Source organism: Pagrus pagrus (assembly GCF_965226575.1).
Source record: "Pagrus pagrus genome assembly, chromosome: 9".
Lineage (NCBI taxonomy): Eukaryota > Metazoa > Chordata > Actinopteri > Spariformes > Sparidae > Pagrus > Pagrus pagrus.
The window spans coordinates 30,247,412-30,263,993 of NC_140193.1; the positions used below are offsets into that span (position 1 = coordinate 30,247,412).

Consider the following 16,582-nt stretch of genomic DNA (forward strand, 5'->3'; position numbering starts at 1 on the left):
TGTTTTGTTGAAAGTGTTGGCAAAAAGGCAGTAAAGGCTCCATGACTGGCAGATAAAATACATCTCAACAAAATTACTGTAATTCAGTGAATTTAAAAGAATATATAGACAGTTTTACACAAATAACTAATTTGGGCAATTTAAATAATGGGCAGCTAGCAGTGGGGTTTACCCTGAATGAACACTACAAGATCTAAACCGAAACAAATTTCAAGGCAATCCATTCAATAGTTGTTGTGATATGTCAGTCTGGACCAAAGTAAGGCACAGACCGTAATCCAGGATACAGCTGTAATTGATTACTGAGTATGAGTTGCCAGGTTTGTACTGCCTTGCACTGCCCTTCACCTCTCCTCTAAATTCAATAATCAAAATACTGACTTTAATCTGAAATAATCCATCATGGGCCATTAGATTCTGAGATTAGACAGAGATTACAGAAAATTGCACTCAACTCTGGAAATAATACTGTCAGGCAGATAGATACCCTTTCACAATCAGGACAGTCAGTTTGTCTAGAAGGTTGCCGTTCCTCCAACATTCTTCCCTCTCTCATCCAACCAGCGATGAATACAAGACAATTCAGGTTAAGTCATCTCTCCACCACCAGCTAATCCCTTCCTATCCCTCCATTTATTCATCTAGTCCTGACCTGCAATCACTGTGCACCCTTCACATCATCCTCATACCATCGATTCCCTTGATAGTCCAGTTCAAGTCTTTGCATGACACTGCTGCATGTGTAGGGAAGTGTAGGCCAAAGCTATTGTTCTGACAGGATGGCTTATAGCCTCAGGCTGGCTAGCGGTAAATCCTATGTTGCAAGAGGAATCAGGACTAGAGGAGCATGTCATTTTTCTTTAGAGATATTTAACTTGTAGAGCTACATGATATCCAAACGGACACTGACACACTGAGCCAGTTCATTTTTAAGAGGCCTAAAAGTGATAGTTCTGGTCTTTTGTGGAGTTGTATGAGGTACTTCCTAATCAGTGTATTACCTGCAGTAGATGACGTCAGCTCTCACCCTTTGTTGAGAAGCAGCACGTAGCACCAACAGGGACGCAAAAGCAGTGGGATTCGTCTTCTTGTGAACATGAATTTATGTCCAAAATAACATGGCAATCCATTTATGTCGAGATATTTAGCCTGGACCAAAAATCTCCATCCTAAAACACCTCAACTAAAGAGAAACAGCTGGACCTCTTCTGTTTTATCCTTTCCGGTCAGCAATCAACAAAACCTTTAAAGACACGGTCAAGATAATCTTCTGATTCTCAGCAGGTTTAACCTCTGTCCTATCCCATCTGTTCCACATCTTAACCTATACTACTGCTGGACAATCAATCAAGCACAATATGGCCCCGTGCGATATCCAAACCACAGAAGCTGCAAGTTTTTGACAAAGGTAATATGTGTGACAAACAGCATTATAATGAAGTACAGTAGTGCTGCAGAGACGTTCTGGCCTCAAATCTTGTTCTCCAGATGTAAGAAAACATGTTTGTTTGGTACAGACTCCAACAGTCACATCATCATGGTTTTAATAGTTTTTTCAGTGAAAATGAAAATTGTGAGGCAAAGCTGATCAGTCCCACTAATCTTGAATCTTGAATCGTAAAAAAATATTCTGTTACCATATCATGCAGCCATAACCTTTACTGATTTTCAATACAGACAAACTCAGGAATAGCTTGTTCTCATATACAGATTTCTCAGTTTCTGCTTTGAGACAACTGAATGTGTGGGTCTAAAAAGCTACTCATTAATCAGGTACACAGTTATTCCCAAGCTACTGCCTGACGTCAAATCCAAAATACTTATTGTGTGGATCAAAGATGGAAACCAAGAGAAAAAAGATATGTTTTCAAAATTTTGCTGGATGAGTGTTGACATACTGAGGAAAAAGTTACTTCTTCAACTCACAGCACACACACGCTGTTGACGACACAGAGCTGTAAAAGTAAGCAACACTATGAGCACTTTGCTCAGAATCCGTATGATTTCTCATTCTTACAAGTACACAGCTATCAGTACTCAGCCTGCAAAGGTATTATCCATTAGGTACTTTGATGTGCTGCCTCTGGCTCCAGGCCCCACGTCCAGTCTCCTCTCAGTCGGACTAAAACAAGGTCAAGATGATGTGGAACTCCGCAGCCACTGGGCAATGCGAGATAGCCTACACGGGGGATGGTGGGTTTGAGTATGTGACAGTAACTCTGCGTGTGTCCCAGAAACACAAAGCAAGGTCAGCAAAGGGTGGAGTGGTCTGATGATGATTCATATAATGGCATTAGAGGTCTTTTCCCCTGGTAGCTGTGGACTGCAGAGAGCCACTTTGCAGGGATATAAAATCTGTGCAAAAATCATTTTTCTGCCAGTGTGATTCTTTAAATACATTTGGGTACTTTCCGTTAGGAAATCTGCAAAAGACAAAAAATGGTGAGCTTCACCGGATACAAAGTTTCAGGTGTCATCAGCGTCATTAAGTCACTTGCTATATCAGCATCAATACAATCAATTGAGCTACTTAAAAATGAACTATACACTGTATCTGGTTTCACATGATAACAACCCAAGTAAGTAACACAATAAATCTCGTCTCACTACAAGGCTAAATATGGGAGTAACAATCTTGGAACAATGTAAATTCTTTACTAATAATGCAGTTCAGGCTAAGTATGCATGAACACTTCCTGTCTAGAATCACTGTTTTCAGTGTTCTTCCCCTTTTTTCCTGTCCTTGTGTGAAATCCTTGATGTCTAACAGAAGTGTTGAATGCATTTCATTACTCATAAAATGTTAAACATCCTGCATTTTTTCATCAGTCACTCAGTGTTCCCAACTGTTTTCAATGGGAAGTAACTAAAGCCTGATCAAAAATTGGCTGCATGTCGTCACATTATGTCACATGCTAATTTACATATTCAAGACATTATAATGTCACTATAATAAATGTTACAACCTGGATTCCAAAATATTTGGGAGTCTGTTATACATAAATGCAACGGAATATGATCATTTAATAACTCATTTTGACATATACTCAATTGAAAACAGTACAGAGACAATATATTTAATGTTTAACCTCATCAACTTCATTGATTTTTGTAAATATATGGCAATATATTTACATGTTTCAAACAGGTTGGTACAGGAGCAACAACAGACTGAAAGTTGTGGAATGCTCCATAAACACCTGCTTGGAACATTCTGCAGGTAAACAGGTTGATTGTTAACAGGTGATAGTGTCATGATTGTTATGAAAAGGGAGAGGTTCAGTTGTTCACAGTAAACATGGGGCGAGGTTCATGAATGTATAAAGGATATTACTACATGGGCTCAGACTTTGTCAAACCATCGTCGATAAACAAAGTTTGTTTACAAATTATGGAATTCTGTTTTTATCTATATTTTAGACAACCTTGCTGGGTTCTATGTTGTATTGACTGTAGGTTCAGTTACTAAATGGATTTCAATCAAATCCTTTAAATGAGATTGGATCACTGCATAGTCCTACTTATGGTCAACAACTCCACAGAATGATGAGGTTAATACTCCTGATGAGTTCCAACAGGAGTGCTGGCTGGGTTTGTAGAACAAACAGAGCTGGAAGTGCCGAAACTTGCCTGAACAAAAACCATGACAGAAAAGCAGTCCAACAAGACGTGCAACAAGAAGATATAAATACCTCTCCAGACTGTAAGCATCTGTTGCCCAGGTCCTCATCAGGAATGGAATGTACTGACAGATGAGTTATTAATGCTTCAAAACATACAGGCCTCAAAGCTGGAGACTACCGACTCTTCACACCTCCTCCTTTCAGCCAATTACTGCTGCTTTTGTCAATCTTGTACGTTGTGTTCACTCACAATACACCTTTTAAGCCGTTGGCCAGAATCTGGGACTTCCATGCTCATACTGTATGGATTTAGCCACAACATGTCAAATACTTCTTCAGTAATATTGAAACATTGCAGCTTATTACAGATTTTTTGCAGTGTTTCCCATAAAAAGACTGTGCTTATATTACCCCATACATAACCTATGCAGATTAAGACCCATCAAGGTAGATACAATCCTAACTCGGGTAATTTGGTTTATTTTGAGTAGTTATTCGTTTGTGCAACCCGGGTCATTAAGACTTTGTTCAGACTACCAAAACAAATCCATTTTTGGCCTATCCAGATTGTAGCCACGTTGAGGAAGTCTGGGCAGCAAAAAAACACATGAAATGCAGTTCTGCATTGGATCCAAACGACATTTGAAGGTGGTTTTAAATGCAAGTAGAATTGTACTTCTACAGAGGTGTATCGCTCATATCAGATTTCAAAGTGTCTTTTGGGTTACTCACAGCACGAAACACAATGGTGACATCAAGTGCATCAGAGCGGCTGAGCAGAATCCTGGCTGCTACAAGCAGGACGGTATGACGACAACGCAGAGAACACCAGTCTGTGGAGTCACACTGAAATAAACTGTCTGCTCCATGACTTGACAGTGTGATTGTTTGGAGGGTGAGATCACTGATCATCCTTCCGTGTTGAAGCATTTGTTGAAACAGTACAGAGTTACTGACTCCTACATCATTATCATTGCAAACTACGCAGATATGTTAGTTATGCCTGGATCCAAAAATCAGATCTGATCACTTGCAAATAATGCTGACACTCCATCTTTCAGATCTGATTAGCCAGTTAGAATGCAGGTCTACAGCACCGTAAGCCAAGCCAGCACAGACTCTTCAGACACTGAGTGACACTGAATGGAGAGGACCTGCTCACTGAAACCTGCTGATTAACAGATGAACTTGAGTTGCTGTTAAAATATATTTAAAAATGCTGCACCAAGAGGTGCTAGGCTAAGTTAGCAAGTTAAAGTGAACAGGTTACATGATGAACTGCGCAATCAGCCAGCTGTTGGAGAGCTCAACTAAAAGCTGTGTGACAACTCAACTGGCAAGATTATATAAAAAAGCAAAGAATCTCTGTCTGTCAGTCTGTTATTCACATATCTTGAGAACCATCCATCTGATCTACTTCACACATGGCAGGTTTGTTGCTCAAAACCAAATGAAGTACAGTGTAAACTTTGGTTCCATTTGAACATGTGACATGCCAATTTTAATACATTTTGAATAAACATGTGCTCTGTGTAGCAGTGGGGGCGTAGCTTCAATGCTCTAGCTTCATGGCTCTGCAGACTGAAGCTGGGCATGCATGTCATCGCTCTTACGTGATCTCATGGGTAAGCAGACGTAAACAAAATAGAGATTATAAGAACTTGCTGTAGTAACGGTAGTTGTGGTAAGAAAAAAACAAAAGCAAGTTAAACAAGTCTGGATGAGTGAGGAGACGCGTTCAGCGCAGGTTTTCTATTCTTCAGTGAGAACTGGAGGTGAGATTTGAAGTTCCTGTCAACAGCAGTATGCTAGCTAACATTAGCCTCCGAGGCTAGAATGTTTACCGGGGCTTGGCAGCACTGTCAGCTGCTCCAGGATGGCTCTCTCATTGGTTGTTGTGGTCCGGCTCAGAAAGTACTGAAGTAATCATTCAGATTTAAATATCAAACATGTTTGATATTATCGGGGCGGCCCTGATGAGTCTGTGTGCAGTTCAGGAGGCTTAAAACTGGATCCGTAAACGCCTCACATTACCAGACCGTCTGTGCCCAACAGCATGTTTTGAATAGGCACTGCACTAGTACAGTTTAATTGATCAATGTCTTCTCTGGCTGGTAAAGCTACTGAACTGCTTAATGCTGTATCAACACGTTATGTTTTGTCAGGTATTTATTTCATTGGTATAGTTAATCTGATTTTAAAAAACAACAACATAACAATGTTGACTTAAAATTGAAATGAATTTAATGTTGATTTGAAGTTGATGATGAGCCAATCCAGTCAACTGTTCAGCTCGACCACACAAACCATTATAGCCTGATGGTGTTAGTTATTATTACACAACATTTCATTATCATTCTTTTCAGTGTTGTCCAAACACTGGGTATTTTTATTTTTCTTGGCTTGGCTCTGACTGGGAGGTGAGGACACCTCAAGTTAATTTGGGAGCACATCAAATGTCCTCTCTGTCATCAAGGTGATTTCAAACTGGAAAAAAAAACCTGTGGAGAATCGTATGAAGTATGAATGCAGTCTGGTCTTGATCAGGTTTAAAGCTGGGAAAATGCACACTGAGTTGCACAGATTGACTTTTTGTGGGGCTTTTCATCTTTCATTTGGCAAGAAGAGACTTGACTGACTAAACCAAGACAAATATTACACCTCTTTTTCCAAATCATAAAATGAGTTTACTGAAGAAATATTTATAATCATGAAAAAAGGAAGACAGACATGCCTGCGGTGATGCCAGCCACCACCAGACTGCATATGACTACCAGAGATTGGAACCACTCCAGTTTATCTTTAGCTGTGCCAATTATGGAGCCTTCACACTTTGAGAGTGGTGCATACTCACTCACTCCAGGAAGACAGAAGCCTGCACATTAAAGCTGCATTTTTACCATTTACTCACACGGTAAGAATGCATTTACTGCGTGGTTTTTCTTTTCTGCCCTTCATAATAAGCAACTTAAGTGATGTAATCACATAAAATACAGACATACAGCTGTATACTGAGTGAATCAAGCCATGTTGTCATCATTTGAGACTTTAGAAAAAGTCTCAAAGAAGTAGAGGTTGTTCTGGCACAGGACACATCTTCTAAACACAGCTGGATACTGTAAAAGAAAACTCAGACAAGATTTTGAGGTTTATATCTCAACTGAATTACCCAAAAGCCACTGCAGTCTTGCTCTCTGGCATAAATGGAATATTTTTGTGTTTAGCAACAGTCACACTTCCCCGCAGATACAAATCTAATGTGAGTGTGGAAGCAACATCTGATCACAAAGAGAACATCTGAGATGCTGGTGTAAACCACAGGTTGTCTAAAATGGATCTAGACACAATCTATGACTCACTCACACACTCACACACACAAACACACACTGTCTGAAGTTCTGTATTTATAAGTCCATCTGAGAACCCAGAACCCATGACTCCCTGCTGATGACAGGCACAAAGAATAAAAGTACTGCAGAAAAAACTTTCCAGAACACAAACGCACGCAGCAGAGGAGCATTCGCTGCTGTCACAGGTCATGAACCGTGTGCCGGTGGGTAACAGAGAAAACTCCTGTCAGTCACAAGGAAGCTCTCTGTGCTGAGATGAAATATGCCAAATTCATTTGTCTAACTCACTGCTGTACAGTTTAAACTGAGTTTATAAGCTGTAAATTATTGACATGATATGAATGAAAGATTAACGGGAGAATTTGACTCTAGATCCTGACGTGAAGCGATCTGCTAGAGCAGAAATCTAACACTCGGCTGTCTTGCATTTTAGTCCCAATCGTGGTTTCAAAGTGGTGATACTGAGTGAAGGTTAGTCTCTCACAAATGATCTTCAGGTGAGTACAGACACCGGCACACAAAGCAGACAACAGCCACCCCGGCCATCAACTTACCCATGAAATTAACGTTCATTAGTGACAGCTAATATGACATGCCACTGTGGACTTCTGTCATTTTAGCCGGCAAAAGCAACACTCAATGCCAGCTACAAATGAGAAGCTGCCACCTGGATGATTTTTCACACTGATCTTTGCTAATGTGTCTGAGTTTTGCCAATTTGTGCATTTTGCAACAGTCATGTTTAGTCCTCATATTGAACAACAACTATTTGTTTCAGAAAATCACTATGAGCTACAGTTAGGCAGGAAGGCTGCTACGTCAGAGGCCACTGTGTTTCAACATTTGTAAGTGTGAAACCACTGGATATGTTCAGAGACATCAAGATTGTTTCTAGACGTGTTTGTGGCAACAGAAAAAGGACATTTTTGATGAGACTGAAACAATGTGCAGCATTATTTGTGACGACAGAACCAGGTAGTCAAAGATCATATTTTAGCCTAACACTAACCAAGTGAATTTGTGCCTAAACCTAACTAGACCATAAGCACAGTGCTGTCATAACATATAATTGAAAATTGAACATGAAGAAACGTCAAGTGTCAACACATTGATGAAGGTTCTCAGTCATCCAGGTCATGATAATTCTAAGTGCTGTATCGCAGGCAACTGGACGTGTTTCAGTTCCTTGAAGACGTTTCACCTCTCATCCAAGAGGCTTCTTCAGTTCTAACTAACTGGAGGGGAGCTGCAGGCTTTTAAACTCTGTGTGGGAGTGTCCTCACAGAGTCTTTAAGGACTCGTGTGAGATCTGAGTTTCACAGTCGTTAGGGTCACTTGTGGGTCGTTGATCCAACCGGCCTTCATGTGGGTTGCTAAGGCTAGGTGAGCCCAGGTGTGAATGGTTGTTAAGCTGTCTGGGGAGATAACTCAGTCCTGCATTGTAGGTGAGTGATAAGTAATGTCTTAGGTCAAGTGTCAGCATATCCTTGGTTTGCAGAAAAGTATATTGCCAACATTAACCTCAGCATTGGGTTGAATTTGTAATGTTGGTCTAAACAAACACTGTGAAGACTTTATTGGATAAAGTGACAAAAAATATTTGCAATTAATTTAATAATTGATAAATTTGAAGGAAAAAAATTGCAAAAAATGCTTTTCAAAAGTGAATATTTTCAAATTTTCTGTAGGCATGGACACAATGTGAACGTTAAGCTGATTATAAAATATAATTTAGGCGTAACGATTGATCAGACCATGTTGAGTCGGGTGTGTTACAGTCTGGATCAGTCTGTTCTCATAAAGATTTTTAAGAGGTTTGATATTTGTGACCAATGACCAATGTTCAGTTTTGTGTCACCTGAGGGAGACATCACTCACCTCCAGTGTCCTGTGTTGTGTCTACAGTGCTACACGCCGCTCCACCCAGGGTCCCACCTAAACTCTACACCTTTTTCCCCCATTTTGGCCTTTTTGGCACAGATGTCTCTGCATATGAATAGTGCAATCTGCTGGTTTTGGCACAAGCACACAGTTGGAGTTCTCTCAGGATTTGCAGGGTCGTCTATCACCACCACTCCCGTCATTACTGACCACTGGTTTAGATTGTTGTCTAGGTTTTCTCTCCCGTCATCTGGTTTATCCTACTTCCTGAATGACTAAGGTCTAAATAATCTGTGCAAGTTTGATGTGTCCAGTCTGTGTAGGTTTGTCCTGAGCTTCGTCTTCTATGACAATTAATGAAATATCCTTGGGTTTGGGACTGTTGGTCTGACAATACAAGACTTCACTTTAGGCTCTAAAGAATAGTGATGAGCATTTTTCTGTGGATTAGTGATAATGAAATAATCATTAATTGCAGCCCTACTTGTATGATAGGATCACATGCAGACAGGACTGGATCCATGCTGAATGTTGGACAATCATTAAGTCATTAAAAGGCGGGATTCAGACTTTACGTCCCTGATCCCCTTAATTTGGAAAGCAGCACTTTCCTCCCTGATTCATTATCGTGCCGGCCTGCTGTTTACATGTTAGGCTCCCATTCAGAACTTAATCACCATTTCCTTCCAAATAGGTCACAGTCAAAGCAGCCAGTCTGAGGACCAGATGAAGGGATTATCCTTGAAAAATGGCAACCCATGGCCATCTGAGATTACCACACATGTTCAAATTAGATTCTATATCACAGTAGGTGGATTTTTCCATGCCTACCACATGGGAAGGGGTGTGTGTCAATGAGTGTGTGTCCATGTGTGTGCCAAGGGGAGAAGGGCTACTAGCGAAGGCAGGAAAAAACCTTGTGTGACCTATTTCTAGATAGGCTGAACGAGCAGCCCTGTTGCTAGGAAAAGTCCAGAGTTAGATGCTGTAACGTTGTGCACATGTAGTTGGCAACAATGTGAAAGCACCTTAAAATTAAACTGAGTGGAATCAGAACAGTGCAATGGATACTAACTGCAATCTGTTACTTCACTTTACAAGCATCGCAGGAAAACACAGCCCCTTTGTGTGTAATTAAGTGACAATACGTTCTGGCTGTCTGATATTTATGACCATTTTACGACCAAATAAACAGGGAGGAATGTCTTAGTGAAAAGAAGGAACACGTAGAGCTACTTGTTGAAAATGGTTAAAATCAATTACATTACTCTGTTTTTAAAAAGGGGCCAACAGAAAGGCTTCATGACGGGGTTTTTTCAGTTGATACCGATAAACAATAATGACCTGCTTATCATGGCCAATACAGGTAAAATATTAATAATTTCACATTTTTTAAATTAAAACAAAAGTCCAGACCCTGTAGTTTATTCACACTGGAGGGTAAGACAGGCGAACATGTAGTGAGCAAAGATGATTTCATAGTCCACAGCTCTAATACCATTTGTTGTGTTAAACCTGAAAGAGTTCTTCCCTCCTCTTCAAATCCTTGCAGAACATTAATTGCACATCATGTTGTCTGTGAAACTGTAAAAAAACATGTACACCAGCATCAGACAGATGTTTGGCTCTCTAGTCTTTTTGACAGCAGTTTGACCTCATGAGCGACAACAGTGCGCTGCACTTCTCCTTCTTTGTGTTTCTTTGTGGACTGCAAACCAGTTTTAAAAAGGTACATACCACCCCTTAATGTATCAGTGTGTAAATGCTGTGCTTGAAAATAAGTTGGCTTCATTTATCAGCTATAATTTCAACAATACTGATATATAGCCGATAATATACATTTCCCAAAATCGAATTGATGATTTATCAGTCTGTTGCATATCGTGCATCCCTATAATGTCTTCAGCTTCATTGAGATTATGTTTTATGTTCTGAATGATTGATTGATTGTGTAAAATGTAGGAGAGCAAGTAAAGATAATTTTCACTGTTTATTAATCTGTCTATTAGTTTACTGATTTATCATTTAATGTATCAGAAAATATTGAATAACACAATCATAATGTCCCAAAACCCAAAGTGACGCCTTTACATGAAAAACCATGACCCAAAGTTAATGTCCTAACAAAGACATTAAACACAGCGTCAAATCTCACACAGGACAGGCTGGAACGAGCCAGTGTTTCTGGTTTTAGATGGAACAAAACATTAGGTGATGTTCAAAATGTAGACGATTTCTTTTCAATGAACACATCGAATAATCAACTTTTGATCAGATAGTGTCAGAAAAGTTTTCAGAGCCCATGGCAACATGGTCAACACGACCAACAGATAACAACTCAAAGCCATCAGATGTTTATCAAATATGACCAAGGAAGCATTAAATCCTCACATCCAACACCTAAATACTGTCTACTGTCTGTCTGAGAAGTGACTCATCGATTCTTAAACAGTTGCCGATTAATTTTCGGTTGAATGATTAATCAATTCATCATTTCAGCTCCAGACGAGTTCCAACAGTCCAACACCAAATTAGAGTCCATTCATTAAAATATAAAGACAGAAAAGCAGCTAGATAATATGACATTTATCAGCCTACCTTCCAAACTGAAGTCGAGCAGCACATACTCGTACACAGTATCCGTCTTGGTCTCCACTTGTGGTCTCTTCAAGGTGGAGTAGATCTTCCCGGGGGTGCAGTCCTCCGGGTCTTCCAGTTTCCGTAAGCCGCAGCCCATGGCCTCCGAGGCGGGGACAGCCGCTCGCTGAGCGCGGTGGGAGCAGCGGAGGAGCACCGGAGGAGCCGCTCTGCCTGCCGCCGACGGACACACACACACACACGTACACGCAGACAGACTGAGCTTCTGCTGTGCCTTCAACTTTAACGGGACCGCTCCATCCCTCCTCCGTCCTCCCTGCTAATCCCTCCGAGAGCTCACAGATAAGCAGCGGCAGAGCTGGAGGAAGTCAAACCCAGCAGTCTGTGGAGGGAGGAGCAGCGCGGAGGATTATTTCATGAGGCGGCTGTTTCTTGACAAAGTGTCCCGCTGATGTGTCCGCAGGTCAGAGGCGTGGAGAGGAGGAGCTGCTCCCCTGGAACAAACTTTCCTCACTGTCAAGCCAGCAAGGACACCACGACTTCCTCCCGACATTTCAAAATAAGATACTGGCATATCAGCAATTTTATTGCAGAATATTTACGTCATAGTGAATTTTGTTCACTTTTTGAGTTTGTGATCATGTTTTTTGTTATCCTTTAGCACTGTATAGATTTGAGTTCATACAGAGGAGTTTCTCTTTGGAGCTGAAATGATTTGTAAATTAATTTATTTAGGACTGAATCAACAGCCATTTAGATGACTGATTAATTGTTGAAATATGTTTTATTCTTATTAAAAATGACATTTTCAGTGGTGAAAAGTAGACTGCATTTACTTAAGTAGGCCATGAATTTGAGTTACATGTATTTTACTTCCACTCCTCCACATTTCAGAGGACATGTTACATTTTACTTGCACAAAAAACACATGGAAAGCTTATCAAATATGATGTTTTGTTATAAATTTAACCACCCAACAGTACAGGTAGGCCTACGGCTAAAACGATTAGTCAATGTAGTCAGTGCAATTTTTCATGCCAATTTTATGGTTCTAGCTTCTCAAATTACAAATTGTAGTGGACATGTTCACTATTTCCTGACAGTTTCTAGATCAAACAATAAATTGATTGCAGCCTTATTTCTGTTAGTCATACAACTGTCAGGATTGACATGTGTACATATACTGCAGGGTGCACTGATTGTTTCCATAATAGTGATAGAAGTGTAAAAAAATATATATATATACAGAATACTATAACATTTAAAAAGTATGTGCACATCAGGTTTTCTCAAACTGCTTCCCGTCTCAAGTTACCACAGTCCAAGATAGTTTCTGAACTATAAATACAGCAACCTAAACAGATTTTATATGACAGAGACTAAAGCAGCCTGAGACTGGACAGCAAATGTTGGGTAATTTCACTTAACGAACCTTTAACCAATTAAGAGAGTTGCCTTCCAATGAGGAACTGATCAATGGGTAGATCCCATCAGCTGAGCCTGACCTATGATTCTTACCATTCCCACTTGATTTAGCCCACGCTTTTATTTTGAAGTGGTGTTAGCAGGCTGTGACGTCAGTCTGGCAGGGCATAAGGGTTTCTCTGTTGATATGAAGTTTTCACGGAGAAAAGTTAGAGACTGAGGCTGTATTATCTTACAGTAATAAAATCCCTTTTTGTCCAAGAGGAGCTCAGTGAGGAAAATGAAGCCTGTAAACTAGTGACAAGGACTGAACAGACAGACAGACAGACAGATAGACAGACAGACAGACAGAGGAGGGAGGCGGCATGGCGGGACGGCAGTGGCGGGAGGAACAGCCACATGGGTCATTAGGAAGCTGCTGCTGCCACCAGGACTACCTCATCCGTCAGTGATGATGCAGGAGCTGTTTCCTTCAGCTTCTAGCAGTACTAGCATGTCGGGTTCACGGCAGTGTTGTTTCACTGTAGGTCTTTCTACCACTTTAGTCCGGACAGTCATGTTCCCCTCAGTATGAACTGCAGCCTTCTAACCTTGATGATCCTCTGACTTCTCATCCACTGCCCTCATCTCAAAATTTCTCCAGCTGGTACTGATGACAATATTTGAAAAACATGACATTCCAGTCAGCCTCAGCTGGAAGCAATTTTTTTTAAGTGTTCATTAGCAAATGTGAACATGACAAGCATCATAGGCTAACTGCTAATTACCAGCTTGTTTTCATTGTGAGCATGTTATAATAATAATAATAATAATAATAATAAACTTTATTTATATAGCACTTTTTAAAAACACAGTTTACAAAGTGCTTTGACAAAACAAAGCAAAATTGCAGAGGATAAACAAAATGAATGGCATTCATAGTTAAACAATTTGAAACAAATGAGTGAAGAAATTAAGTGATGATAAAAATGAATAAAATAAGCAAAATAAAGAAATGGAAATAAATCAAATAGGTAAAATAAACAAAACAAATAAATTAATATAATAAACTCAAACAGTAGGAGCAAAAGCAAAAGGACAACAAAAGGACGACATCACATAAAGGCAAGTCTATAAAAATGGGTTTTAAGAAGTGATTTAAAAGAGGTTACTGATCCTGCGAGCCTTATCTCCTCAGGCAGGGCGTTCCAAAGCCGAGTGGCCCTGATGGCGAAGGCACGGTCACCTTTGGTTTTTAGCCTCGACTTTGGAACGGTCAGAAGAGTCCCGCCTGAGGATCTAAGGCTGCAAGCTGGCTCGTAGGGAATTAAAATGTCTGCTATATAGCTGGAGCCAGACCCACGAGTGCTTTAAAAGTGATCAGTAAAATCTTATGTTAGTATGTTAGCATGTTAGCATGCTGACCTTAGTTCAAAGCAGTCCTGTGCCCAATATAGAGTGGTGTAGGGATGAGGTGTTTTTGTAGGCTAACCTGGGAATTAGCATGTGCCTGGTTCCCTCCACAAAAAGCCTATGGGATATTTGAGTTGGATTTTTGATTATTGCCGAAAATAATCTCTGTGACAGACACAAGTTTATGATACTTACACATGTAATTTAGCAAGATAATCTTCACAGATTAACAACACTTTTGTGATTTTTGAAGCGTTAATTAAATGTGTAGCAGTAAAAAGCTAATGTTAGGCTATAAACAGACGACATCACGGTCACATGACTAAAACTTCACCACCACTAAGCGTCTTACTACACAATTACTATACAGGTTTTCTATAAACTGATCAATGTACAAGTTTTAAAGTCAGAGTTAGAATAGTTTGTAACTAAAGCGGGCCTGTAAAGATGGACTAGTGAGTAGATGAGTCTCTGTGTTCGCTGTGATGACGTTTAATGTCCCCGACAACCTCTGTAGTCTCATTTAGACACTTGTTAATACACATCAAACTTAGATTCATCTGTCTGTAACAGTTTTGTCCTCTATCCAATGTTCTTTTGTCAGTCTTAATCTTTTCTTTTATTGTCCAGTCTCAGGTATGGCTTTTTCTTTGCTACTCTGCCTAGAAGGCCAGCATCCTGGAGGTGCCTTTTCACTGTTGACTAGCGTTTTGCCGGTGCCATTTAATGAAGCTGCCAGTTGAGGACCATTGAGGCATCTGTTTCTGTTTTGAACCTGTTTTAGTTAGAGCCAGGTTGTGCTGTTGTTTGAAGGGAGTAGTACACACCGTTGTTTGAGAGCTTCGATTTCTTGGCAATTTTTTTCATGGAATAGCCTTCATTTCTCAAAACAAGTAGACTAACAAGTTTCAGAAGAAAGCTTTTTTTTTCTGTCCATTTTGAGACTATAGCGGAACCCACAAATGCTGACGCTCCTCCGACTAGCCTGAGGAATGCCAATTTTATTGCTTCTTTAAACAAGCGTTTTCTAATGATCAATTTGCCTTTTAACAAGATAAACTTGAATTAGAGAACACAATGGGTCGTTGGCCCTCAGGAGTGATGGTTGCTGGAAATGGTCCTCTGGAAATCTACTGTATGTTTCCAGCTGAAATAATCATTTACCACATAATGTCTAGACTTTATTTCTGATCAAATTAATGTTATTTTAATTGGAAAAAGTTGTTATTTTCTTTCAGAATTAAGGAAATTTCTACTTGACCCCAAACTATTGAACAGTTGTGTAGACTCTTGCTAAGTGATTATTGAGTTTTTGGTATTAAACATTATAAACATAAAAGCTTTATATGGCTCCAATGTCTAAGAAACCATTTGCTCAAATCAAATTTCCTTTGGTAAATAACCAGTTAAACACTTCTTAAGGATAAAAAACTTTTTTTCAGAAATGTAAGAAATTAGATGAAGGATGTTCCATGTTTGTCTAAGTGCTCTTTTAAAGATTTCGTCACATATAATTTCAGTGGAGAAATATCAAATTATTTTATTTTTTAAAAAGCCTAAAATAGTCTATTTTGTAGACTGTGATTCTAAAAATACAACAATCATCATTGAAAATATGCTATATGTAATTTGTGTATATTGTTTTGTTGACTGAAAACTCAGGTGATTAAACTCTAACATTTCCAGGAAGTTACTTCAGTATCCTCAGTGGTAGCTATATGGCCCTGCATTTACTGTCATTTACTCTTTGATGTACAGTTCGAGGTTTCAGTGAGTAATTTTTCAAGCTCCTTAATAATTGATCAGAATCAGTCATGGACATCCCTGATCCACATCAAAAACCTTTCAGTCATGTCTCCAAGACTATATACTACTGAGGGCCAGCTCTGCATCTGACCACTCACTGAGAACAAAATGATGAACTAAAATCTCAGACTAGTCTTCCATGTAGTGCCTGTCTCCTCCCCTCCCCTGTCCGGCTGTCAGCCATCTGCCCCCTCCTCACTGATCATTTATCAGTATGGTCATGCTGGACTGTAAGGATTTACTTTCTTGATTTTTGTTTTTTGTAACTCAAACCCTAACTGCTGCCTTGTTCTAATGACTGTTCTGATGTTATCTAATGAATATGTGACAACATCCGGACCTGTGCTGAGGGGCCACAGAACGTGCGGCACCAAACAGCACACACCTAATACTGCTGACCTCTGACCTCTGTCACTCACTGATTTCCATTTAAGACCATTAAGTGTGCAGAGTTGAAAACTGATGCACAGCAGGCGGCCAAGCACACACTCCATCTTAAGTCCCTCA

At 39.9% G+C, this 16,582-nt stretch overlaps 1 protein-coding gene across 1 annotated transcript in view; it reads right to left on the bottom strand.

Moving 5' to 3' along the window:
- The window catches only part of rftn2 (raftlin family member 2), a 32,053-nt gene extending 20,112 nt beyond the window's left edge, over positions 1 to 11,941 (bottom strand). The window contains exon 1 of the mRNA XM_084361984.1: positions 11,453 to 11,941. Within this exon, the coding sequence (XP_084218110.1) occupies positions 11,453 to 11,591 (139 nt within the window). The 5' untranslated portion in view covers positions 11,592 to 11,941. The remainder of the gene's footprint in view (positions 1 to 11,452) is intronic.
- Positions 11,942 to 16,582: the final 4,641 nt, after the last annotated feature.